At 41.9% G+C, this 27,956-nt stretch overlaps 1 protein-coding gene across 1 annotated transcript in view; it reads right to left on the bottom strand.

Annotated features, from left to right (window-relative positions):
• Nucleotides 1–22,105, bottom strand: part of ADTRP (androgen dependent TFPI regulating protein) — a 31,014-nt gene extending 8,909 nt beyond the window's left edge. Inside the window, exons 1-4 of the mRNA XM_060774814.2 lie at nt 21,720–22,105; nt 14,621–14,755; nt 7,346–7,447; nt 402–517 (exon numbers count right to left, since the gene is read on the bottom strand). Coding sequence (XP_060630797.2) covers nt 402–517; nt 7,346–7,447; nt 14,621–14,755; nt 21,720–21,878 — 512 coding nt within the window. The 5' untranslated portion in view covers nt 21,879–22,105. The remainder of the gene's footprint in view (nt 1–401; nt 518–7,345; nt 7,448–14,620; nt 14,756–21,719) is intronic.
• Between the last annotated feature and the right edge of the window lie 5,851 nt (nt 22,106–27,956).

The following is a 27,956-nucleotide window of genomic DNA, read 5'->3' as shown; positions in this document are numbered from 1 at the left end:
GCCCTAAGCTCCCAACAGCAAAACCTGTAGATAGCACAAAGCACAGCAGTTAAGTAACAAAGCAAGCTGGTACATGGGAAAGGAATTTTGATAAGCAGCGTGCATAATCTCATTACGTTTAGGATTTGATTAGACTAAGAAGCCCCTTGCACAGCCTAATGTATGGGTTGTATAATGCAATCGTTCACAGAGTTCCAAAGCTTTTCTAAAGTCAGATCAGGAGTTCATTGTAGCTGAACAGTCAGGACTTCTTTCAGGCCGGCTGAGGAAAGCAAAGTCTTTTCAACCGAGGACATCTGGCTGCATGTAATAACTCGATGAGAGAAGGAATCCCCTCTTGGCTTCTCGCCCAAACATCATGTGAAAGAGACTTCATTCATTAAAAAGAGAAGAATTCTTACCAACACAAATAGGAAAAACCAGCAATTCCTAATAAGCTGAGCCCTTTCCCCTTTGACGGATAACGGTGAGGGGTACTGAAGAGATCCAACACGGCCAAGGGGAATATAGCAGTGTGCTGGGGGGGAAAACAAACAGTTTGTGTCACACAAAATTGTACTCAAGGTGCCTCTGTAGAACCCACCAATATTTATGAAACTGCAATCCCCCAAACCCAGGAGGCTGTATTCTGCTAAGATTGTGAATAGATAACAAGAGTCAAGAAAGAGGTTATACAACATGGATATAGAAACACAATACATCCTTTTCTAATAGCATTCCAATTCCACAGTGTGCTCTATAGAATTTTAGATTCACTTTGGTATGCCAGCTCCAAAATTGTTTGTAGAATTTGTTTACATCATTGCATATATCCAGTTTTTTCCACAAAAAGAAGACACTTGTTACTTGTTGCAATATTATACAAAGTAACTCAGTGCATTGCTCATTGCAGGTATCATTGATAAGGAAATAGCAAAACATTCCTAAACCAGCCAGGCTTTGAAGCTGCAAGGCCATTAGATGCTACTAAAGGTGGCCAATTGCAACATATACACGTGCCTCAAGCAGACAAGAGTTCTTTCTCCCACCCTGGACATTCCACGGACATTTAAACCTCACTTGCCTAGTTTCCAACAGACCTCACAACCTCTGAGGATGCCTGCCATAAATGTGGATGAAACATCGAGAGAGAATGCTTCTCGAACATAGCCATACAGTTCAGAAAACTCACAGCAACCCAATTCCTAAATGCTTAAAAGCCTATTAAAAGTCACTGTAGAAGTAATTGGAAAATATCTGTTCAAGTGACACCGAAAATAACCTCATGACTGGTAATTCACTAATGGCAAACCATTTCTGGATATTCCTTGTCTAAGGAAAACCCTTTGAATTACATGGGATCACCATAAACCCAAAAGCAACATGAAGAACATATATACAACAAGCTTGGAATGTATACATAAGATCCAGAGGTGAAGGGGACTCGCTAAATTAAATAAGTAAAGGATTTTTTGGCAACAGGTGCTGGAAAAAGAAAGCTAGGTTTGGTCAACAATGCGGGCATCTACTCAAGGTATGGGCAAACTTTGGCCCTCCAGGTGTTTTGGACGTCAACTCCCACGATTCCTAACAGCCTACTGGCTGTTAGGAATTGTGGGAGTTGAAGTCCAAACCACCTAGAGGGCTGAAGTTTGCCCATGCCTGATCTAAACTGTAGTGTTAATTGAGTTTGGCACCATTTTACTTGCCATGGCTCAGTGCTTTGGAACCCTAGGATTTATAGTTTCATGAGGCACCAACACTCTTTAGCAAAGAAAGTTAAGACCTTGTAAAACTACAAGTCCTACGATTCCATAACCCTCAGCCATGGTGGTTAAAGTGTTGTCAAACTGCATTAAGTCTTCATCGTAGATGCACTCAATTACACAAAGTTCATTTAAACCTGCCTTCATTTCTTTTTTAATGTTTCCTTACCAATTTATGGTGATAAAACAAATACATAGACAAGAAAGGAAATGAGCTTATGGAAGTTTACATTGATAAAGCCTAATTCCCAAAGCATTGTGTAACTGGCCCATTATGACAAAGTTTTCTACTTGTCAATGACTTTCAATTAGTTCTCCAAATGAATTCCTCTTGGTAGATGACAGAACGATGACTGTCATGTTGGCATTAGTAATGGGCCACATACCACAACTCCAAACAATTTGAAAAGCCTTTAAATGCATTTTGTTTTCTTCTCGGAAAAGTGGCACCTCCTCAGAGCAATTTTTAATATGGCTCTAGTCACCCTGCACACCATGAGCTATTAAAGGCAATTAAACTTCATTTCCACTATAATGTATTGTTTAACCTAGCATTCATTCAAATAAATGCAAGCTTTGTTCTTTGTGCAAATCTTTTTTTTTTTAAAAAAAAGTGTTTAAAAAGCAAATCGTTGTAATTAGGCCTGGATTGACACCAGTCTCTGAAGGTTGGAGGGGAAATGGATGGAAACAGTGACTCATTCTGGTGTTTTTCATTAACAGTTTCTTTTCAGTTTCATTTGTAACAAGTAAAACAAAGAAAAGTAATTTGGAGAGGGTATTTCTCTCCTCTCCAAAACAAGAGGGAGAAACCCCAAACCAAAACTGCTGATCTGAATAGCATTGCACATAGTAATTTTGTGTCAGAAGCGATTTGAAAAACTGTAAGTCGCTTCTGGTGTGAGAGAATGCCCAGATGTTTTTACCATTCTTTGGGAGGCTTCTCGCATATCCCTGCATGAGAAACTGAGGCTGATAGATGGGAGCTCACCCCACTCCCTGGATTTGAACTGTCAACCTTTCGGTCAGCAGTCCTGCCAGCACAAAGGTTTAACCCATTGCATCACCACGGGCAGTGGGTGAAACGCGTGAACAATTTTGTTCTGTTCAGATAATTGATGAAACTTTGCCTTGCAATATGTTTTGTACTACTTTGCTTTGATTTACTTACTTATACAGTTTAATTTAAAAGGGTGTTAACAGACTACAACTGTTACTATGATAGCATAATGCAATACTAGCCATTTTGATTTTCACATAATTTAACCACCAAAGACAAAGCTTAACATTTTCTCAGGTTGGGGGAATTCACTGTTTTTTCATTGTTGTATCTACCTTGTAGATTTAGTGTAGTTTGGCACAACTTTAACTGCCATTGCTAAATGCTCTGTATTCCTGGGAGTTGCAGTTTGGTGAGGCACCAGCCGTCTTTAACAGAGGTGGCTAAATGCAGTTTCCAAGCAGCCAGGCTTTGAAGCTGTAAGGCCATTAAATGCTAATCAAGGTGGCCATTTGCAACATTCACACTTGCATCCAACAGACAAGTGAGGTTTATATATCTGTGGAATGTCCAGGGTAGGAGAAAACACTCTGGTCTGCTTGGGGCACATGTGAATGTTGCAGTTGGCCACATTGATTAGCATGGAATGGTCCTGCAGCTGCAACGCCTGGCTGGTTGCTGCCTGGGGAATCCTTTGTTGGGAGGTCTTAGCTGGCCCTGATTGTTGGGCCAGCTAACACCTCCCATCACTCAGGGCCAGCCAAAACCTCCCAACAAAGGATTCCCCAGGCAGCAACCAGCCAGGCTTTGAATCTGCAAGGCCATTCAATGTTAATCAAGGTAGCCAATTGCAACATTCATACCTGCCTCCAACAGACAAGAGTTCTTTCTCCCACCCTGGATATTCCACAGATATATAAACCTCACTTGCCTAGTTTCTAACAGACCTCACAATCTCTGAGGATTCCTGCCATAGATGAGGGTGAAATGTCAGGAGAGAATGCTTCTGGAACATGGAAAACTCACAGCAACCCAAGACTAAATTACATGTTGCACTACAAATACATGCAGATAAATTAGATAGTGATGTCTGGGGGCTGGGAAATCTACTACAGATTGTGGGAGTAGGATGAAATAGAAAATGGATCAAAAAAGGAAGGGAAGATGAAAATTATAATCAGAAAAGATGGCAGGAAGAAATAAAAGATAAGAACAGTTTCCTGGAGATTTATTACAAAGAGCTGTTGTATTATTGTCAGCATTTCTATCAAAGCACTAGGATATTTTCAAGCTACCTTCTGTGTGCAAAATATACTGTGCTTTGTAAAAAAAAAAGTCTTTGGTGCAAATGAAAATGTCTCTCTAATGTCCTAAAATGTAGGAAACCATTGTATTGGTGGCTAAACTCTTGTAATCACACTCAAAGGGGTGAACACTTTCAAAGTCATCATTCTTATATGTGATCCCTGCTAGAATGCATTATTTTAAAAGGGGAACTAAGTGTGTCTGGTAGTAGAAAATTTAATTTATTTATTTGATGTATATCTTGTTTTTCTTCCAAAGAACTAAAGGCAATATAGATGGTTGTTTCCTAAGTGAGCTGAGAGAAAACAATTGGCAGACTGGGGAAGAACCTAGGCCTCACATCCTTGGACTACAACATCCATCATCCATTAACTTTGGCTATGTTTCTATTTGGTTTTGTTTCGTTTGTATTTTATTGCATTATGTTTTAACTCTGTGCTCAGGGCTTGTCCCTTGTAAGCTGCCCTGAGTCCCTTTGGAGAGATGGAGGTGGAGTATAAAAATAAAGTAGTAGTAGTAGTAGTAGTTGTTGTTGTTATTATTATTATTATTTTATCAAGAGCAAATCAGAGTTGTCGGACAAAAACAACTGGACAGCCACAGTTGCCCATCATTCTTCTAGAGCAGAGTTCTTAAACTTTTTCCACTTGGGGCCCGTTTCTGCCCCAGAATATTTTACATGGCCTCATGTATATATAGGTATATAAAATATGTATAAAATCAAACATTTACTGATAATGAGGCTTGCTAAACAGGCTGGTTTTCCTTTTTTATGAAGTACAGCTGAAGCATTTACTGTAAACACTGCATGTTGTTGCTAACAGATTTGTCTAATATCTACAACAGCCACTAGAAGACATTCAGAAACATTTTACTCTTGCTGAACCTTTTCAGACCACAGCATTGAGCAAAGGGGACCCCGTTTGCACCCAGGACCCACAGTTTAAGAAGAAGTGTCAAAGAATAGGGGTGGATAACAGTGAAGGTTAAGGATCCTCATTAGTCCATAAGGAGACTTTACAGGGCTCTGTCCCCACACCTATTCAAACAAAAAAAATTTGTCCACAAACACCCTTTTGTGGCATCTTTTGGGGCTTTTGTGGGTGCACAGAACACATTTTGAGGCAAAAACGCTTTTTTAGGGGAAAATGTGAAATTTTCAATTTGCGACCTGGAAGCTTCAAGCAGAGTACCAAACATAGAATGCCCTGACATCTCTAGATATTAGTTTTAGGCACTTCAGAGCAAATGAAATGGGGCAGGGAGGTCTCTGGAGCCACAAGAATGGCCTCAGGGCCCTTGAGAAGCCGGACTTGGCCATGGTGGTCCACACTCTTGTTACAACCCAGATAGATTACTGCAATGCAAGCAAGCAAAGTTTATTGATTAGTCCACTGACAATATCAACATTAAAGACAAAAACAAAAGTACACAAATAGGCACTGATCACTCTCCTAAGACTCCTGTAATAGTGAATTAAAATACATTAAAACTTGATTAAGTTAAAAGGTAATTAAAAATATCATCATTAAAATGCCAAGGTAAAACTTCATAGCACAAAAGTTAAAAACGAAGGTTAAAACAGACCGGCTATTACACAATTACTGCAATGTGCTCTATGTGGAGTTGCCTTTGAAGACTGTCCAGAAGCTTCAAGTGGTTCAACGGACGGCAGTCAGATTCCTCACTGGAGTGATGTACAGGGAACATACACACCACTGGCTGCCAGTCTGCTACCAAGCACACTTCAAATTGCTGGCCTTAGTCCTAAACCGTTCCTGCCAAACTGCCCTGTCTGAATGTATCTCCCTCTATGAACCACCTCAAAGGTTAAGATCTTCTGGGAAGGCCCTGCTCTCGGTCCCACCTCCACAGTTGGTGGGGACGAGAGACAGAGCCTTCTCAGTGGTGGCCCCTTGGATTTGGAACTCCCTCCCCAGAGAAATTAGATCAACTCCCTCCCTCCTGACCTTCAGCAAGAACGTGGCTGTGGGACCAGGCTTCTGGACCACAATTTTTCAGTGCAATAAGAATAAAAAATTACAAATTACGACCGGAATGGTTTCGGACTATGATTTGGATTGTGTGGTTTTAATATTGAGATGTTTTTAACTTTTTGGTTTTTAACATATATGTTTATTTTATTGTATGTATGTTTGTGTGGCATCAAATTGTTGACTACCGTAAGCTGCTCTGCATCCTCTTTGAGGTGAGAAGGGTGGGATATAAATATAGTAAATAAATAAATAATAGAGACCAGCCCTATTCTAATGGAATAAACAATGCAAACCGACTTTGCCAAAGTATAAAGTCAGAACAGGGACTGTCATGACACAGAGTGCTGATCTTTTCTAGCACTTCCCTGAGCCACAGTCAGCCACCTAAGAGAGCACTGAGCACAAAAGGTTCAGAGAACCAAAGCAGCATCTTGGATAGGATTATTTCATTTGTTTCAGCTGCTATGACTCAGTCTTGTACCGAACTTTTCCTCCCACCTTCCTCAAGAGGATGCATCATGAATTTAGCAACACACCCACCACTTCTATTTTACCAGCAACTTCTTGCCCTTGGCCAGCAAAGAGTTTACCCAACCCTCTCTTTTTGATTAGTTTATGCTAAGGTCCTTTAAAAAAAAAATCAATCTGGGAACACAAGTAAACCAATTAGCTCTTGTTAAGCTTGCCCTTTTTTGTGGGCACCACACAAATTAGCTGCCCAGTTGGTTTGCTTCAGCATTATTACTTTGGGGATCTTTCCTTCCTTTCTAAAAAACTGCCAAACACTCATTTGTATTCCCAAATACACACTATTGTATAACACTCTGTTTACAGCAGTTTCATTCTTTTCTATGCACTGCGGTAACCTAGAAAATGTCTCTCTCCGCCTCCAATTCAATGACTTCACATCTTTCCATTGACTTCAACTTGGCAAACTATGATTCACTGACATTTCCCTCTCCGTGCTTTAAGGCTTCTTTTAGCAATTCATACATCCACTCATTTGCTACAGTTCTTAAAGAGACAGCAGGAGAAAACATTGAAAGACCATTTGCAATGTTCACATGCCATCCAGTAAAATAATTCTCACTCATTTCCCCAATTTCTATGAGAAGGATTAAGAGTGTATCTGACTCATCCGTGGAAATCATTGGAACTTACAAGTGGATAATTGACTGGGTCATGCTTGCTTTCTTTTTCATAAATCACCTTAGAGGGGAGTATTGATTAAAAATTAGCTTTATTTCATACAGCATGTTTCCATCCACTCCTCCAGACTTTTTCTTTTTTTTACTCACCATTGCATGATTCATCCAGACAGGAAAGACCAAGTCAAGGCTCTTGGGGTAAACTAACTCCCGGTCATAAGAGTATAACATCCAAAAGCTTGTAAACACAAACTGAAACAAAACATTTGAAACATACACAAATCATTTTCAGAAGTGTTATGTGCTTATCTAACAATGGCGATATAGCAAGATAAAGTTCAGTGTTGTTTTCCAAAAAGAGATGGTAGGAACAACCTCCCTGAACTCTCAGCATGTTGGGATGACTTTTTAAAAAAATGATGATGGGACATACTGATTCCAGACTTTGATGTAACAATATGAATTTTAAGTAAAGCTTGCTTAGGATGTGAGCTCCTAAAATCTCCCAGCTAGCATGGCACTATGAACATGAATGTGATCTTCCATCCAGCACTTTTTTGCAAGCAGGTCCTCTTCACATTATTTGCCTACCCATTTTTCCACAGTTGAAGGATCAAACAAGCAGAACCTGCTTATGTAGATGCTTATAAGCAAGTTTCTGGAAGCCAAACAATTCCCAGAAAGGGTGGCACCACCACATCTTTCTGTAGGCAGTCCAGCCTTGTGGGAAGCAAGTGTATTGCAGGTATGTTATTAACCAACACTTAGCTTTAACTGCACCAGGCTACCTGCTTTTATGGAAAAAGTATGATCCACATAGTGCATGCAGACCCCAAAATCTGTGTTGCATAGAAGTCTACATGCTGCTAGTTGTTTCTGGTTCCTTCTGCTGTGAGAGAATCAGCCGTCTACAAAGATGTTGTCCAGAGGATGCCCGGATATGTTGTGATCCTGCAGGGAGGCTTCTCTCATGTCCCCATGAGATGCAGAGCCAACCTTAAGAAATGGGGCCACAAAGTAGAGTCCATGACATGTGAGTGTGGAGAAGAACAAACTACAGACCACCTATTACAATGCAATCTGAGCCCTGCCACATGCACACTGGAGGACCTTCTTATAGCAACACCAGAGGCGCTCCAAGTGCCCAGCTTCAGGTCAAAGGACATTTAATATAATGCCAAGTTTTTAAAACTTTGTGTTTTCAACTGTACCCTTGGTTTGCTTCTAATATGATAAATAAATATATAGCAATCTACCAAAGCCCACTGAATTTGGAGGGTGATTTCCTGTCTGAAAACTGCACAAACCCTGCTTCTTGGTAGGTTGGACTGGATGGCTCATGATGTCTCCTCGAACTCTGTGATTCTATGATTCAAGCCCACCATATTAAATATCATCCAGAAATATGGTAATCACCCTCTAGCTACCCATCCAACTGCCCAAACTCCCCTCCAGAGCCTCCATGGATCAGCTGAAAATGAAAAGTGATGGACTATAACTTCTGATATCCCCAAGCATGTAGATATTGCTCATTGCGGGGAGGGGGCATAAACACACACATCTGTAAGATTCATGATGTGACTGTAGATTACGAAGTTCCAAACATCATTCCCAGACCCCCTCAGCCAATATGGTCACTGGATGTGCTGATTAAAAAAAATTGGTGAGTTGTAGTTCAAAAATTCCAATTTTAAGATTTAAACTTCCTTTTAATGAAAACTAAGCTTGGGCCAGAGAATGGTCCAAGAAAGGATATAGGAGTAGGATATGAGACCTTTCCCCTCAAAGGCTGCATTCCCTCAAGGCTAATCTGTTGCTGTGCATGTGCACAAAATCAGAGAACCGCAAAGCTGGCACCTCAGCTGACCCTATAAACTATGCACATTATTATTGAGTCCAGCTTTCTTCCACTGCAGCAATCCACGCCTAAAGCAGCCATAACAGATATTTATCCAAACGCCATTTAAAAATCTGTGAAGAATAAGAGCTGATCACCTTTCATGACAGTCTAATTCACCGTTAGGAAGTTCCTCTGAATGGGCTAAATCTAGTGGAAACTAAGGCAGAGTTCCCGAATGATCTGTATAAGTTCAAATGGGCCTACTCAAGTTGAGACTATATAGTCACTCTACTTTTTTTTGTGTCAGGAGCAACTTGAGAAACTGCAAGTTGCTTCTGGTGTGAGAGATTTGGCCATCTGCAAGGACGTTGCCCAGGGGACGCCCGGATGTTTTGACGTTTTTGTCATCCTTGTGGGAGGCTTCTCTCATGTCCCCACATGGGGAGCTGGAGCTGACAGAGGGAACTCATCTGTGCTCTCCCAGGATTCGAGCCTGCGACCTGTCGGTCTTCAGTCCTGCTGGCACAAGGGTTCAACCCATTGCACCACCGGGGGCTCCTACTCTTTTTTGTAATTTGGATTTTGTCCTGTCATCTGGAACAACAGAAAACAAGCTCACTCAACTTCCATAGAACATATTTGAAGATAGCTATTGTGTCACCTTATATGACTTGGTTCCCAAACCTTTTGCCCATTTCATTGCCTCTCTCTGAACATGTTCCAGTTTGTGTGTCATTTCTACTTTATGGCAACCCTGAGGTAAACCCATCTTGGGGTTTCCTGAGGCTGAGAATGTGTGGCTTGCCCAGAATAACCAGTGGGTTTCCCCTTCTTTCCATTTGAAGCAACACAGCTGAGAACTACATATTTAGAATCGATTGGGGTAAACTGTAGAGGTGATGGAGATATTTAATCTGGATCGGGACCTTTTTAACAGCTTTTTAAAATTTATGTTGCACTGTGGGTTGTATGCTGCACGGATATGTGTATGTGTTAAATGTGTTTGTCAAATGTTTTAATATGGCCAATGGGCTTATCAATAAAACATACTATTGTAGTGGGTTTCCAAGGCCTTGAGGGAATTTGAACTCGTCTCCTTGTAGTCCAATGCTCAGACCAACACATCACACTGGCTCTTCCAACATATGCAAGAGCACAAAGTGTCCATTCTAATTTTCAGCAGGAAATGTCAAGATCTGGCTAAGATAGAGGGCCACAAGTGAGAGCTAGTGTGGCATAGTGGTTTGAGCATTGAAGATTGGGATTTGAATCCCTGCTCAACCATGAAAACCCTCTGGGTGATCTTCAACACATCACACTCTCTCAGCCTCAGAGAAAGACAAAGGCAAACCCTCTCTGAACAAAATTTGCCAAGAAAACCTCATGAAAGGGTCACTTTATGTTGTGTAAGCTGCAGACAATCTGGAGGCACACAACAAACAACAACTACTCCTCACACTAGAGAGTCAGTAAGGCTAAGGGCAAAGAGAAGGAGTTATGCTGTATTCCCCACTTGTGATCTGACCACATGAAAGAAGCCTCCCATAGGATGATAATACATCTGGACATCCTCTGGGCAATGTCCCTGCAGACAGCAAATTCTCTCACACCAGAAGCAACTTGTAGTTTCTCATTAGTCGCTACTGACATTATTTTAAAAATCTGACTATTACAAGAGAGAGTGGATCAGAAAGTGGTAGATCAGTGGTAAAACATTGCATTCAGAAGATCCCTGTTTCAATAAGCAGCATCTCCAGTAAGCCTGAAGAACAGCTGCCAGCCATTGTAAAAAATAATGGGTGAGAAGGATCAGTGGACTGATCCACTATAAAGCAGCTTCCCATTTTAGATTCCATTAACTAACTGTATTGGCTGCATTTCTTAGCTTTGTTTTCCCTTTGAGAAAGAGCTGCTCACATAAGAGTAGACCAGGGACACACAAGCTGAGAAAGGATGTTCTTTGCTAAAAATAGTATGGGTTGCTTATATACAGAAACAACTTCTGCACAGTGTTTAGTCATCAGAATCAGCAGAAGTGCCCCTTATGTGGAGACAGAAAGAGCAGCAACTTCTGGTTTCCCAAGGGATACTTTCTCTACCTGGATTTACTTGCTGGTGAGTTCCATGCTTTTAAGCAAGTTAGGATCTAATGTTGACAGAAGCTGCTGTCAAAAGCACAGGACCTTCAAAAATGCTCAACTAAAGCCCAGTTTCTGTGGCCCAATGGTTAAACCCTTGTGCTGGCAGGACTGCTGACTGACAGGTCATCAGTTTGAATCTGGGGAGAGTTGGTTGGGCTCCCTCTGTCAGCTCCAGCTCCCCACGCGAGGACATGAAAGAAGCCTCCCACAAGGATGGTAAAATATCAAACATCTGGGCATCTCCTGGGCAATGTCCTTGCAAATGGCCAATTCTCTCACACCAGAAGCCACTTGCAGTCTCTTAAGTCGCTCCTGACATGAAAAAAGTGACAACATAAAGCAGGGCCATTCATGTTCTAAATTTTGTGTGTTTAGAAACAGTCACAATGCTGTGATATGATTAATGGATGGAGACATGTAGCTGTCCCTTTGCTTGGTGCTGCAATTGTCAAGTCAGATAAGGAGAACCTGTGCACCAGAGAAGTGCACATATTCCAACTGTGGGGACATGTTTGTGCTCTTTTGGACCCAAATCCAGCCCTAGAGCTTTGGCTGCTTATGGTGAACAACAAGGTGGTGTCTCTGGATTAGTAGTAAATTTTGCTTCAACTGATGATAGGGCAGCATTCTTGCTAAAGGAATCGAAGGATTCAAACCTTTCCCAGTCTTTTTTAACCCTGGCTCAAGCCATACTATGTGGTTTACTCCAGGTTCAACTGTGTGCATTGTGCAGATGTGATCCCCACACTGTTTTTATGGCAATGTAGATGGGGCTTCAATTATCAAGTCCTAGGAGTGACTGCTGACAATAATGATGATCCTTACCAGGAGGACATGCACGGAAGGTGCAATTCAAATCATGAAGATCTAACTGACTTCAGATCATCAGGGAAAGAAAGTCAGATGTACTCCATTGTTGGTAACAGCAAGCCTCCATTAGTAATTTATTTTGTATTTGATTCTGTATTGTATATGTATGTTTTGGTATGCAGCGTTCCATTTACTCTATGTTTCTTTTTTTTAGAAAGGCATAACTTTTTGGAAAACCAGAATCCTTAAAGGATTTTTGGAAGTGTGACCTTTTGGAGATTAATTGGCATTCACTACCATTTGAAAAATCCTAACCTTTTAGAGAAAAGATGATGTTTGAGATTGTAACCCTTTTGTAAAGTATGATCTTTCTGAGAAGAGCTAAAAACTCATTTGAGTCAATCTTCTCTTTAGTAGTATATATCCACTAGCATTCATGCAAGGCAAAATGGGTTTCTTAGTGGTTAGACTGATATACCTGGTTATCTCTTTGAACTGTTAGGAACAAAGATTATGCCAATGCTCAAAATACAGAGTAGCTCTTCAGAAGTGTTATTTCAGTTGCCCAAAAAACATCTACTCTCCCATAAAAGTCTTGTTTCTATATCATGCTCTCAAGAGATAAAAATAAAGTAGACTTCGTTGATTGTAAGAAAGATGAGTTGTGTTATCTGCACAGAGTCTAGTTACCTATATGTAACTAGACTGACAAGTTATGTATCTGTATGCTGAATACATGAAGGTTGTGAGTAAAACTGATACGTCACTTTTAACAAAGTCTACTTTATTTTTGTCTCTTGAAAGCATGATATAGAAACAAGATATTTTATGGGAGAGTAGATGTTTTTGGCCACTGGAAAAAAATACATCTGAAGAGCTGCTATATTTTGTGCATTGGCATAATCTCTGTTCTTAACAGATCAGAGACAACCAGATTATCAGTCTAACAACTGAAAACCAAATTGCCTTGCATAAATACATGTGGATATATACCACTAAAGAGAAGATTTTATTCGAACAATGTTTTTTGGCTCTTCTCTGGAAGATCATATTTTCACAAAAGGTTGTGAGTTTCAAATAGTTGTAAATGCTATTTTTCTCCAAAAGGTTATGGAGAATCTAGTTTTCCAAAATCCATTGGGATGTACAGCCTTATTTTTCTCGCCATTTCTTCAAGCAAGCTGAGACCAACAGCTTTTCTTGGCTATTACACCCCTTGACATGGTTCTCCTGAGTGTAGAACATTGAACAGGCTATTAAGACATAAAAAGCTGCGTAATCACAGCATGCTAGTCAAGGGATTGGGAAAGCTAGCATTTTGGACTACATCTTCCAGGGATGTATTTATGGCAGAATCTGGATGATCTGATCCAAAAATATAAGTTCACTGGGCTGCAAAACAACCAGTTAAGATTGGCTGGGCTTTATTTTCACTCCAACATAGCCTGAAACAATGGGGACCAACAACATTCAATTTGAAACATTTTTTTTTCATTTTCAGCACAGCTCTCTCACCCTGGGATTCCTCCTATAACCCGAGCCTGGGATCTGAGAAATCTTGTGCCTTGGGATTTGGGGTTCCTAGTGAAGAAATGACCCCCAAGGCTGGTTTTGAGGTCCACAGGCTCCCTGGGCCAAAAATATTTGAGGGACAAAAGCTTGTTCCTGAAAGCCTTTGTTGGCAAGGGGCAGATTTTCACCGTATTTTAGTATGGTGGCTTGTTTCACATGGAGGAGAGATATTTTATCACAGGATATGACCTGCTTTGTGTTGTATTTTTCAAGGCCTTTCCATAAACCTGCACAATCTCTTCGATCCTCTGGGGAGGCCCTCCTTTCGCCCCCACCTCCATCGCAAGTACGACTTGTGGGAACGAGGGAGTGAGCCTTCTCTACTGTGGCCCCCCAGCTTTGGAACTCGCTACCTAGTGAAATTAGGCAAGCCCCAACCCTGGCAGCTTTTAAGAAAGATCTAAAGACTTGGCTCTTCCGATGTACCTTTGGCGAGTGAACATATATCCCATTTCTGTCTGTTCCTACTACAGTTCCATCCTCATGATGCACTTTCTGCCTTAATGAAAGTCTAACCCCACTGTTTGTCTCTTATGAGCTCCTCCCTCAGAAATACACTTTCCCACTACTATCTCATCCAGGGTTTTATCATTTTTATCCTGTGCATTTGGCCCATCCATTGTGTTCTATCTCTTCATTGTGTTATTTTGTAATTATTTATTTTATTTTTCCACTTCATGTTTCTTATTTTGATGTAATGTTTTGTTTCTTTGTATTTTATTTTGCTGTATTGTATTTTTGGGCTTGGCCTCATGTTAGCCACCCCGAGTCCCCTTTGGGGAGATGGTGATGGGGTATAAATAAAGATTATTATTATTATTGTTATTATTGTTGTTGTTGTTGTTGTTATTATTATTATTATTATTATTATTATTATTATTATTATTATTTCCTGAACCCCAAATGTGACACAAATGACCTTTAAAATGTGTTGGTGAAAATTTGGCCACAAAATTCTAAGTTTAGGGCAATTCTATCCCTGATAGTTGTCCACCCCTGGTTTAAAGCATCGTACTAGTCCAAATGCTCTAACAATGATTATTCTGTTTCATTGTAACTTACCATAGACAGAGGAAAAGCCAGGCCACCAAATAGCAGATCTCTGAAGGAAAACATGGACTTGGCAATTCGATGTTTCTTCATTAGTACAAATGCATCAGTAAGCATGGAGACTCCATAGAAAATGGCCTGAACAACCTAAATTAATTAAAGCAAATGAGCAGATCTTGATCAGGTTTAAATTGTACACACCTCAACACACTCCCACTCTTGCTCTCAAGAGAGTCGTTTTCAGGGTGAGCCATGAACCAGCTCATTGAAAATTGCCACTGATTACGTCTTATCTCATTTACCCAAAATGTTTTAATACATTAGTTTGGTTAGTAAACTTTAACACTGCCTTGTTTAATGGGCTTAAGGAAGGTTTTATAAGACTAAGCTGTTGTGTTCTGCCTGAATGTGCAAAGATCCATAAATTGCAGAGTGGGAGAAATAACGTCCATAAAATAATGTAAGTTATATGCAAGTAGTTCAGTTATACAGAAATCATTAGTGAGCCAGGAGTCCAGGATTGGCCATTTGCAAACAGAATAAAGGAAAACATGAGAGGCCAATGCTAGAAAACAAAGCCATCAAGAGAAAATGCCACAGAAACACTGTAGCAAAAAGACAGTTATTACCAAATACTCTCAAACACAGAGATGTTACAGGAAAACCACAAGCAACACGCTGGGAAAGTAGTGTACAATGTTAACCTTTACCACATGGGTGGGAATTGTGCAGTCCTCCAAGATGTTGTTGAACTCCATCTTTCAACATTGGTTATGTTGTCTCAGCCTGCTGGAAGCTGAAGTTCCACATCTAGAAGGCCACATGATTCTCACCATAGTAGATGTAATGTAGTTGTATTTCTATTTATTTAATCCTCAAAGCAAAGGGCTCCTTGTGAATAGAAGCGAAGGGCATAGCTGGCAGAAGTAAAATTAGGGCATTGCTTCCTATATAGACCTAAATGCCCTAAAGACATCAGATCCCATCTGATCTAGGGATCTAAGCAGGGTTGCCTTTAGCCTTAGGTCTAGGGACCTACCTTACAGCCAACCTTAAAAACTGTGGCATAGACACTGAAAAATGGGAAGCCCTGTCCCTTGAGTGCTCTAACTGGAAGTCAGCTGTGATCAACAGTGCTGTGGAATTCAAAGAGGCCTGAATGGAAGGTGAAAGGGAGAAACATGCCAAGAGGAAGGCGCATCAAGCCAACCTTGACCAGGACCACCTTCCACCTGGAAACCAATGTCCTCACTGTGGAAGAACATATGGGTTAAGAATAGATATCCTCAGTCACCTACAGACCTTCCGCCAAGATCCTACACTTGGAAGGCCATCCTACTTGGACATGAGTGATCACCGATGATAATGAAGCAGGGTTAGCCCTGGTTAGTCCCTGGATGTGGGTTCAAGTTATTTCCTAAGGCAAAACTATCATTGTTTTCGAGGGGCTGAGAGTGTACAACTCACCCAAGGTCATTAAGTGGGTTTCCATGAAGTGGGAAATCAAACCCTGGTTTTTCAGAGTCGTAGTTCAATACACAAACTACTACACCATGCTGGCTCTCACAATGTTCAGAGAGTAATGCCATATTTGTGCTCATTGGCTACTATTGTTTCTTTCTTTCCAACTAATGCTCCAGGGACTGAAGTCTTCCATAAAGAAACATTCAGAATAGTACATGGTTTTGTACCTTATCCTGCAGAGATGTGCCCCACAGATTTATGGTCAACGGTGGGCAAAGTACAGCTCTTCAAATATTATCAGATTGCAGTTCCCAGCAACAACAGCTGGCATAAGAAGTGGCAAGGAATGCTAGGAGCTGCAATTCAATAATAGCTGGAGCAATGCATTTTGCCCCCTCCTTTCAGCTTGGAAAAATGCAAGGTTCTTGTATTTTGCAAGTTTAACTATTAAAATATGCTAGGATTAATTTCTTAATGAGGATAGCACCCCAATTTTTTTAAAAAAAATGTATGCCTTTAGATATATTGTCAAATTGGTCTATCACACATCTGCTCCAGCAGATTAACAATGCTGGTCCCCTGAAACTAAATGAATAATAATAACAACAACAACAACAACAACAACACTTGGGACATGTCTGACATATGATCCAATACAACAGCCAGCAGAGTGATCTTGTCTGCTGTGGACTCATCTTGTTGTGTTTCAAATAATAATAATAATAATAATAATAATAATAATAATAATAATAATAATAATGTAATAATAATAAACAAGCTTGCTCCCCCCTCCCTATGACTTCCCCTTTCATATTTATACATGGCTATCAGCCTTCTCTCCTGCAGACTAAACAGCTCTTTTAAGCCGCTCCTCATAGAGTGTATTCACCAGCCTCTTGATCATTTTAGTGATCTTCCAGAAGGTTTTTCCACAGCTTCAGGGCAGATGATGAAAAGATAATGACAGTTGCCAGTCAGGTTCTAGCTGGTTGGAGTAGCCGCCCTGTACAGGGCCTAAGTGTCATGGGTGGATTGTATGAGAGAGGGAAATCCTGTAGGTAACCTGGACCCAAACCCACATGGTATGTCACCTATACAACCTACCATGTGGGTTGCTATCTGAGCATCTGAACTTCAAAGCTGATTCATCTCCTTCCACTACTTGTTTTTAAATTAAATTTCTAGATGGTTTTCAATTACACTATGGGCCCTTCCAGATAGGTCCTATATCCCAGGATCTGATCCCAGTTTTTCTGCTTTAAACTGGATTATATGAGTCCGCACTGCCAAAAAATCTGGGACAAACAGAAAATCAGATCCTGGGATATAGGACCTGTCTGGGGACACTTCTACACAGCTGAATAAAATCCCACATTATATGCTTTGAACAGGAATATATGGCAGTGTAGACTCAGATAATCCAGTTCAAAGCAGATATTCTGCCTTGATATTCCGGGTTCTATGGCTGGGTGGAAGGGCCCTAACAAAAATTTTGTTCCTGGATTATAAATGTTATTTCCTAATTGGCTCGCTCATAAAAACATGGAAAAAGTGTATTAATCTGCAAAAACTGTGTTTTTGCAGGACACACTGCACCACATTTTGCTGTAGTTTTTCAATTAGTTAGTATCTCATCAAGTCTCAACCAATTCAACATAGTTTGTGGCAGCCACAAAGTTTCTGGAGTAGAACAACTACTTTCAAAGTAAGTACCACACAGTTAAACAGGAAATAACACTTTCAAACCAGGAACAGATTTTTTTTTTCCAAATTTTGTTATATAGTGTTATCAATTCTACAGGAAGTCTTAATAATAATAAATAATAAACTTTATTTTTACCCCGCCACCATCTCCCAAGAAGGACTTGGGGCAGCTTACAAAGCAATCAAAATGTAACAATACACACAGTGCAATAAAATACAAATACATCAATACCAAAGGTAAAAACATGATTTACATCTTCCCTCTGTATATTGATTCAACCATCTGCAGCTTGAAAATATGCAAAAACAATTCCAAACTTTTATTTTCCATTTTATATAGGCAAATAAGTGTGTGTTTGTATGTGTGCGTGTGTGTGTGAACACAGCATACATGCCATTATATACACTATTTGATATAATGAGACCTGAACATGCATGGATTTCACTACCCACAGGGACTCCTGGTATCAGACCCCAACAGATACCAACGCCTCTTCTGTATCTGTGTTGAAGGATAAGAACTCCTAATTCCCAAATCTAAAAGTGATTCCCCCCCCCCCCAATAATCACCTGCATTAACTAAGAGACCTTTCACACTACACAATTATACCACTATGATTCCACTTTCGCTGCCATAGCTCTATTCCATAGAAGCCTAAAATTTGAAGTTCAAGGAGAGGTATTCAGAATTTTCTGTCAGAAATCCCCTCTAATACTTCTGAGCAAAGTAGAAACCTCAAAGATACTGGGACATCAGGTTCCTATACGTTATCCTCTGCTTGAACATGGAACCGACTTAGACAAGTCACATGTTCTCAGCTTCTGGGGAAGAAAGGCAAATCCCCTTGAATGTGATTTTCCTGCTTTTTAGCAGGTACTTGGACTGGATGGCCCACAAGGTCTCTTCTAACTCTATGATCCTATGATTCTCTGCCAAGAAAACCCTGTGATATCTTCCCTTTTGGGATCTCATAAATCCAAAATAACTTGATGGTAAAACTCCAGTGTGAATGGACTTGCAACAGCTCTTTCTCTTCCCTAGACATTGCATGGCCCTTCAGAGCAAAAAGTTAAAAGGCAAGATGTCAAAGGAAGTTGCAAAATGGTAGCAGTTTGGTACCATGGCTCAATGCTACAGGAATCTGCAGTTGGTAGTTCGTTATGCCTCCGACACACACTCACAAAACTACAAATCCCAACATTTTATAGCATTGAGCCATGGCAGTTGAAGTGGGGTCAAACTGCTGGGTGACCTTCAGCAAGTCAGACTCTCTCAGCCTTGGAAGGCACCAAGGGGCAAACCCACTCTAAACAAATTCTGCCAAAAAAACCTCTATTTTGGGTTATCATAAATCTGAAATAACCCAAAGCCACACAGAGTGCATCTACACTAGGGTCACCATAAATCAGGGCTGACTTGAAGTCACATATAACACAGTGCGAAAGCATACATATATTCCTATTCTAGAAGTGTCCTTCTCATGTACAGAGCTATGGCAATGTTCTTTGAGGAGAGTGTGCACTGGGAAAGGATTGCATTTCCTACATAAAGTTCTTGCCCTCTCCCCTCTTTGGAAGAACTTTATAATTCTCTGTTTTGTTTTGTTTTTTTAAAAAAGCTCAAAATATTCTTAAGGATCCATCTCACTCTGGATTTTCTTTGTTGAGTCCCCTTGGAAAGATAGGGTGGCCTATTAAATATTATTATTTGAAACACAAATACATATTAAATAAATAAATAAATAAATATTATTATTCTGACACAAAAACACAGTATGTCACAGCAAACAAGATATATATGCTGGATTTATGATTATTATTATTTGAAAAACCACAAGATGAGTCCACAGCAGACACCCTGCTGGCTGTTGCATTGGATCACATGTCGGACACTTCCCAAGCGTCTAGGACTGTGTGATGTCTCGGCGAATAATGCGTGCAGATCCCAGTAAGGTGGCCTTTTGCAGCTGGCAGATGGTAATCTTGTCAGCGCCAATTGTGTTTAAGTGCAGGCCAAGGTCTTTAGGCACTGGACCCAATGTGCCGATCACCATTGGGACCACCTTGACTGGCTTGTGCCAGAGTCTTTGCAGTTCGATCTTTAAATCCTCATATCGTGTTAGCTTTTCCAGTTGTTTCTCTTCAATCCTGCTGTCACCTGGGATTGCAACATCGACAATCTATACTTTGTTTTTTAACACAATCGTGGGGTCTGGAGTGTTGTGCTCCAAAACTCTGTCTGTCTGAATCCGGAAGTCCCAGAGTAGCTTGACGTGTTCATTCACTGTAACTTTATTATTATTATTATTATTTGAAACACAACAAGATGAGTCCACAGCAGACACTCTGCTGGCTGTTGTATTGGATCACACGTTCAACACTTCCTATTATTATTATTATTATTATTATTATTATTATTATTTGAATAATTACCATCTGGTAGACAGTATAGGATGATAAAACAAGGACAAATAGGCTGAGAGATTGTTTTTATTCTAGAGCTGACTATATTGAACTCTATGGTTTCACACTGATGTGGCATTAGGGGTTGTGAAATAGCAATCAGAATGTGGAAGGATGCATATATACATACATAATGTGATTGGGCATGACATCTAATTATGTTGTATGATGTAATTACAGGAGTGTTGTGTGGTTTCCTTTTGGTCAGCAAGTTCAGCAGTTTAGTGGTTTAACCCACTGTGCCACTGGGGTGCTCCTAGGAAGGTTGATAACCACTGCCTAAGAGCATCCAAGGTTGGACTTCAACTACAAAGTTATAGAGACTCCCAGACTGCAGGTTCGCAGTCTGGGAGTTCTCCTAGATTCATTGCTGAGCCTGGAGCCCCAGGTTTTAGCGGTGGTCAGGGGAACTTTTGCACAATTAAAACTTGTGCACCAGCTGCGCCCATACCTTGGGAAGTCTGACTTGGCCACGGTGGTCCACGCTTTGGTTACATCCCGTTTAGACTACTGCAACGCTCTCTGAAGACTGCCTGGAAGCTGCAGCTAGTCCAACGCTCGGCAGCCAGATTACTAACGGGTGCTGGGTACAGGGAGCACACCACTCCTCTGTTACACCAGCTCCACTGGCTGCCAATTAGCTTCTGAGCACAATTCAAAGTGCTGGTGTTAACCTATAAAGCCATAAACGACTCCGGTACTGTTTATCTCTCCGAATGTATTCTCCCCTATGAACCATCAAGATTATTAAGATCGTCTGGAGAGGCCCTGCTCTCGGTCCCACTGGCCTCGCAAGCACGTCTGGTGGGGACGAGGGACAGGGCCTTCTCGGTGGTGGCCCCTCGACTCCGGAACTCTCTCCCACTGGAGATCAGAACCGCCCCTTCTATCCTGACATTCAGGAAACAGCTGAAGACGTGGTTATGGAGACAGGCATTCAACGAGTGAGCCAGATACGGATGAAGGATGATGAACAACGAGTTAGTGTGACGACTGACCATTGTAGTTTTTGAATGAAATTACTGTTTTAATGTTTTAGTGTAAAATGAATTATTATGTTTTTTAACTGTATGTGATATTATGGTTGGAAACCGGTCTGAGTCCCTCAAGAGAGGTGAGAAGGTCGGTATATACAACTTTTAAATAAATAAATAAATAAAATATCTCACAGAGTGACCAATGCCAGCATTCTATATGGCCTTGTGCCATGCAGCTGAAGTCAGGCCAAACTAGTAGGGCCTCATCACACTAGGGAGGAAAATCTACTTAAAATCCGGTTTCTGCCTCCTGCAGAATTTTGGGGTTTGTAGTTTAGGGAGGGGCCTTTAACAGCCTTCCTAAACTACAAACTCAGGTATTCTGCAGGAGGCAGAAACCGGATTTTAAGTGGATCTTTCCCTCCTAGTGTGATGAAGTGCTAGGAGAAGGAAGCCTATGGGTGCAGCCTGTGTGTCCATCCTGTCGAGGCCTCTTTGCTTACCAGGTTGAGGACGGTGAGGAACTTCCACTGCCCTCCGTAGGCTAAGACGTCGGAGGGCTTCTCCGTGTTCTTCCTGGTGATGAGGCTGACGGCGTAGACCAGGTAGGCGTACCAGGCCAGGGCCAGGCCGTGGAAGAGGAAGATCCCCGCGGTCTTCATGGCAGGCAGGCAGGCAGCCGAGCTCCCTCTCGCTCCTTCTTCACCTGGGCCAGGTTTTGACAGCCCAGCCGAGTGAACTTTGCTTTCCTTCCGCCCTCCTCCTCCTCCTCTTCCTCCTCCTCCTCCCCACGCCTCTTTTGTTGCCTCGCATTGCCCCACCACGGCGGATTATAACATGCGGATTATAACATGCCTTGCTCAAGATTAGGGAAGATTAGTTCCCAAGTTACATAAGTTTGGGTGTTTCATTCGGGGCGGGGGAGGAGTTTGCGCAACTCGGAGGCACAAAGAGGGAAAGAAAGGGCGCCACTTCTGCGCCAAACCTGTTCCTGCTCTCCTCTCTCTGCAGTCGCCTCTCTTCTTCTCCTTCCTCTGGCGGATCTGCATTGTGAACAAGGAGGAGAGGCTCGAAAGCATCGCCTCTGAGGATGTCTGCCAAAGATGCAGGCGAAACGTCAGGAGAGAATGCTTCTGGAACATGGCCATACATTCCGGAATCATAGACTCATAGAGTTGGAAGAGACCAGTTCAAAGCACCCCCGGCAGATGGCCATCCTGCTTCCATTTAAAAGCCTCCAAAGAAAGGGCCTCCACCACACTCCGGGGTAGAGAGTTCCACTGCTGAACGGCTCTCACAGTCAGGATCATAGAATCATAGAATTGAAAGAGACCCCATGGGCCATCCAGTCCAACCCCCTGCCAAGAAGCAGGAATATTGCATTCAAATCACTCCAGACAGATGGTCATCCAGCCTCTGTTTAAAAGCTTCCAAAAAAGGAGCCTCCACCACACTCCGGGGCAGAGAGTTCCACTGCTGAATGACTCTCACAGGAAGTTCTTCCTCATGTTCAGATGGAATCTTCTTGTAGTTTGAAGCCATTGCTCCATGTCCTAGTCTCCAGGCAGCAGAAAACAAGTTTGCTCCCTCCTCCCTATGACTCCCCCTCACATATTTATACATGGCTATCATCATGTCTCCTCTCAGCCTTCTCTTCTTCAGGCTGAACATGTCCAGCTCTTTAAGCTGCTCCTCGTAGGACTTGTTTTCCAGACCCTTGATCATTTAGTCACCTCTCTTGGGGCCCTTCCACACAGTCCTAGGTGATAGTATGATAGCTGGTACTGAGACCTCATGGCTTTGCACTGTTTCCGAAACGCTGTTTGCGGAATGGAGGGGCGGAAATATACCACTGAAGTAATGTAGCGGGCACTGGACACGTTTTTCCTAATGTTCAGGTGGAATCTCCTTTCTTGTAGTTTGAAGCCATTGTTCCGTGTCCTACTCTCCAGGGCAGCAGAAAACAAGCTTGCTCCCTCCTCCCTATGACTCCCCCTCACATATTTATACATGGCCATTATGTCTCCTCTCAGCCTTCTCTACTTCAGGCTCAACATGCCCAACTCTTTAAGCCGCTCCTCATAGGGCTTGCTCTCCAGACCCTTGATCACTTTAGTCACCTCTCTTGGGGCCCTTCCACACAGTCCTAGGAGATAGTATGATAGCTGGTACTGAGGCCTCATGGCGTTACACTGTTTCTGAAATGCTGTTTGCGGAATGGAGGGGCGGAAAGATACCACTGAAGTAATGTAGCGGGCGTGAGACACAGAAACTGCCACAAAATCCACGAAAGTATACCAGTGAACACACAGAGATCACAGTGAATGGATTTTAGTTCTTTATTGAGAAGTGATAAACAAGGTTTTGGGGAACACTTAACACTGAAGGAGGAAATAGTAGACCACATCCTGGCTCCCCGCAAACTTACAATACTTCTTGTATTTCCCCCCTCCTTTCTATCCTTCCTTCTAAGCCAACTATGCACTACCTTCTAAGCCAAAGCGCCTCCGTGTCTCACTCCACCTCCTCTCACTCCGCCCCCTGTGCGGCCACGTAGTCGGACATGTGTTCCCTTCTTTCATTCACAACCGTCAGCGTAGCACCATGAGGCCTCAGTACCAGCTATCATACTATCACTGAGTCCTATGTCAGAGAATATCAAGGCAAAAAATCCCACATTATCTGAGAGTAGATACAGATAACCCAGTTCAAAGCAGATATTGTGGATTTTTCTGCCTTGATATTATGGGATATAGGGCTGTGTGGAAGGGCCTTCTTCTCCATTTGTTGGATCTGCATTGTAAACAAGGAGGAGAGGGTTGGAAGCACAGCCTCTGAGGATGCCTGCCATAGAAGCAGACAAGACATCAGGAGATAATGCTTCTGGAACATGGCCATACAGACCAGAAAATTCTCAACAACCCAATAGTGGCTTACGTGCTTTGGGTGCAATACACCAGGCAAGAGCAAACATCTGCCATGAAGACCTCCAGGTGTTTTGGACTTCCACACTTCCTAACAGCTGGTAAACAGGCCGGGACATCTGTAGGGATATCAAGGTGCTTGTTTATAAAGCTATTGTCCTCCCAACCCTGCTATATGCCTGTGAGACATTAACTGTCTACAGACAGCACATGCAACCCCAGGGATGATTCCATCAGCACTGCCTCTGGAAAATTCTGCAAATCTCTTGGGAAGACAGGCGGACAAACGTCAGCATGCTGGAAGAAGCAAAGACCACCAGCATTGAAGTGATGGTCCTCCGCCATCAGCTCCGCTGGACTGGCCACGTTGTCCAGATGCCCGACCACCGTCTCCCAAAGCAGTTGCTCTACTCCGAACTCAAGAACAGAAAATGAAATGTTGGTGGACAGGAAAAGAGATTTAAAGATGGCCTCAAAGCCAACCTTAAAAACTCTGGCCTAGACACTGAGAACTGGGAAGTCCTGGCCCTTGAGCGTGCCAGTTGGAGGTCATTTGAAGAGGCATGAATGGAGGGCAAAAGAGAGAAACGTCCCAAGAGGAACCCGGGACTGCCTTCCACCTGGAAACCAATGTCCTCACTGCAGAAGAAGATGCAGATCAAGAATAGGGCTCCACAGTTACCTTCAGACCCACCAAAACACTGATCCTGGAAGACTATCCTACTCGGCCAATGAGGGATCTCCTAAGTAAGTAAGTAAACAGGCTGGGATTTCTGGGAGTTGAAGTCCAAAGCACTGGAGGGCCGATGTTTGAACATACCTAACCAACATGGTATAATTAAGGCAGTGTGGCATCCATATAACAGCTATGGCTCAGGCTCCATCTACATTGCCATATAAGCCAGATAGTATTTCTCAGCCTTCCTAATGTTGCGACTCCTTAATACAGTTCCTCATGTTGTGGTGACCCCCAACCATAACATTATTTTCATTGCTACTTGATAACCGTAATTTTGCTACTGTTATGAATCGTAATGTCAGTATCGGATATGCAGGATGTATTTTCATTCATTGGACCAAATTTGGCACAAATACCCGATAAGCCCAAATTTGAATACTGGCGTGGTTGGGGGAGGGGGGATTGATTTTGTCATTTGGGAGTGGTAGATGTATGGATTTTATAGTTAAGGAAGCAGACACAGCTTGTGTAAGACATGTCATTTTGTGAGCTCTAGGATACTGAATAGGGGAGGAGCCATGATCGATTGCAACGTGGTCCTGTAATGGATGAAAAACCATAACAGCTGGGGCCTTGCCATTACAGCTATCTAGCCAAGCCAAACAAGTCAGATTGGCCAAAGGGAACCAACCACTCTGAATCCCTGCACAAGCCTATTGGTGATTCTTTGACTACAGTTTGTTTCCAACTTAAAGCAACAATATGATAGGGGTTTCTTTTGCAAGATTTGTTCCCAGAGTTTGCCTTTGCCTTCTTCTGTGGCTGCGAGAGAATGACTTGACCACAGTCACTCAGCCCTGGTTGAATGGGGATTCGAACCCTGTCCTCCAGAGTCATAGTCCAATGCTCAAACTACTACACCACATTGGATTTAATATTTGGATATTGCAGGTGTATTTCTGCTTTATGACATGCATTTCCCCTGAGTCTTGAGTCATTGTAAACATTAAAGGGCAAGCTGAAGGGCCAAAGGTAATGTAGTGTAGCTTAAGGTTGTTGTTGGATCTTTTTTCTTAACTGAGCTGCCGCTTAGATGCTTGTTTGCTTAATCACATTAACTTCCACAGAGAGGATTTCTCCCTGAGTCAGGAGCTAAAAATGATGGTGTTGCCAAAAGAGAGAGAGAACAAGAAAAGACAATGAAGAAATGGTGAGGATGGCAGAGGCTTCATGGAAGAGGAAAGGAATTCTCCAAAAATAGTTCTTTGATTGTATGTTACTGATAGGTATAGAGCTTTACATGGCAATTCCATGGCTTCCCTTTTAAGAACTGTGCTACTTAAAACAGTTGTACAACACTCTGGATTACCTTAATGTACCTTTCAACTAAGGTAGGACTTGAACAGCCTTCCTGAGATTGTTGAATTGCTATTCCCAGCATCCATGGCCTTTGGATGCTGGGAATAGAATGCTTCGAAGTAAGGATTCTTGGAACTGGAATTCAACAACTTTTGGGACACCCGGTGTTTCCCACCACTGTTCTGCAGCCTATCAAACCTGCCACATATGATCCTTTGTGTCATGAATGACTTTTCAATAACTTTAAAGCATATGTTCTTTTTATTGCAATTTCCAGTGTGAGAGGGTATATCAGATTACACAAAAACTTTTAGACATAAAATGACATTGGACATACAAACATACAGATTCTATGCAACTACGTTGAATTTACAATTACATGGCTAACAAACAAACAAAGGGGAATTACACTTTCACTCAACATTCGTACTACATGTACATGTATTCATCCTCAGGCATTCAAATATTACCATATCATTTTCTCCCTCCTTGGAGGAGCACCTGGTAGGCCAGACCCTGCTTTCCTTCAGCCTGCCAATGCATAGTTCCAAAACTGCCATAACACCAAAACTTCTTTCCCTAAAAACAATGCCAAGGACCATACAGCAGAATCTGACTCCCGGCACAAAATCTAAGACTCCAAAAACACATTTCTTCCTCTTACCCTGAGAACGAAGCCCCAAAGTGACCAGACTGCTTCCTTGCAAATCTGCCACTCCATGGTACACTTTATCTCTCCTTACCATAGAGCAGAGCATAATGGGTGGAACAGACTCCTCAGGTCTGCCACACTTTGAGCATTATTAGATTGAGTCTTTTATAGGAATATTCTGCTGATGTAGTCCCAAAGTTGTAAATCAATGATAGACATCTTCCATCCTGACTCCATCTCAGTTTCCTTGCCAGATGTTGATTCTTCTTGATTGGTGTTGACAAACACAAGGCTTGTGTTGACTTCCTTCTTAACATAAGGAATGTTGCAAACATTTCTGTTATCACTGTCCCAATTCTTATCTAAGTTTACTTTTCAGTTCTTATTAGCAACTTTTAATTACAGTCCAGCAAGCAGGTAGTTAGTCATTGCAGATCTTAATATTATGCTGGTATCTCCAAAATTATTAGCTCCATCCATACAACTTCCATTCTTCCATTCATTCACGCACATCATATTAAATTCACATTTCTCAAATCCGAGCTCCTGCCAACCTGACAGTTGGAAAACATGGAAATGTGAGTGGATCAATAGGTACAGCCTGGGCGGGAAGGTAAATGGCACTCCATGTGGTAATGCTGGCCACATGACCTAGGACAGTGGTTCTCAACTTTTGGGTCCTCAGGTGTTTTTGCCTACAACTCCCAGCTGCTAGGATTTCTGGGAGTTGAAAGCCAAGATATCTAGGGACCTACAGGTTGAGAACCACTGACCTAGGAGGTGTCTACGGACAACACAGGTTTTCGGCATAGAAATGGAAATGAGCACCATCCCCAGAGCCTGAGATGAAGGGGAAGCCTTTACTATTATCTGTGTATTCGTGTTTCATTGTTTCTAGTAGGGCTGGGCGGTTTCGTTTCGTTAATTCGTGATTTGTTAAAAATTCGTTATTTTTTTTGTTAACGAAGCGATAACGAACCATTCTGGAGCAACTTAAAAACGAAACGAATTTTTCAATTCGTTTCGTAAATGCTTCATATTTTGTTATGTATTCGTTTCGTTATTGGTTTGAGGTCGTTTTGTTATTATTTCCGCATGTCTGGGGCAAGTTTTATAGTTGTTTTTT

This window comes from Anolis sagrei, chromosome 4, assembly GCF_037176765.1.
Source record: "Anolis sagrei isolate rAnoSag1 chromosome 4, rAnoSag1.mat, whole genome shotgun sequence".
In the NCBI taxonomy this organism is placed as follows: Eukaryota; Metazoa; Chordata; class Lepidosauria; order Squamata; family Dactyloidae; genus Anolis; species Anolis sagrei.
The sequence above is the reverse complement of the archived record's forward strand: the minus strand, read 5'-3'. Positions and strand labels throughout refer to the sequence as shown.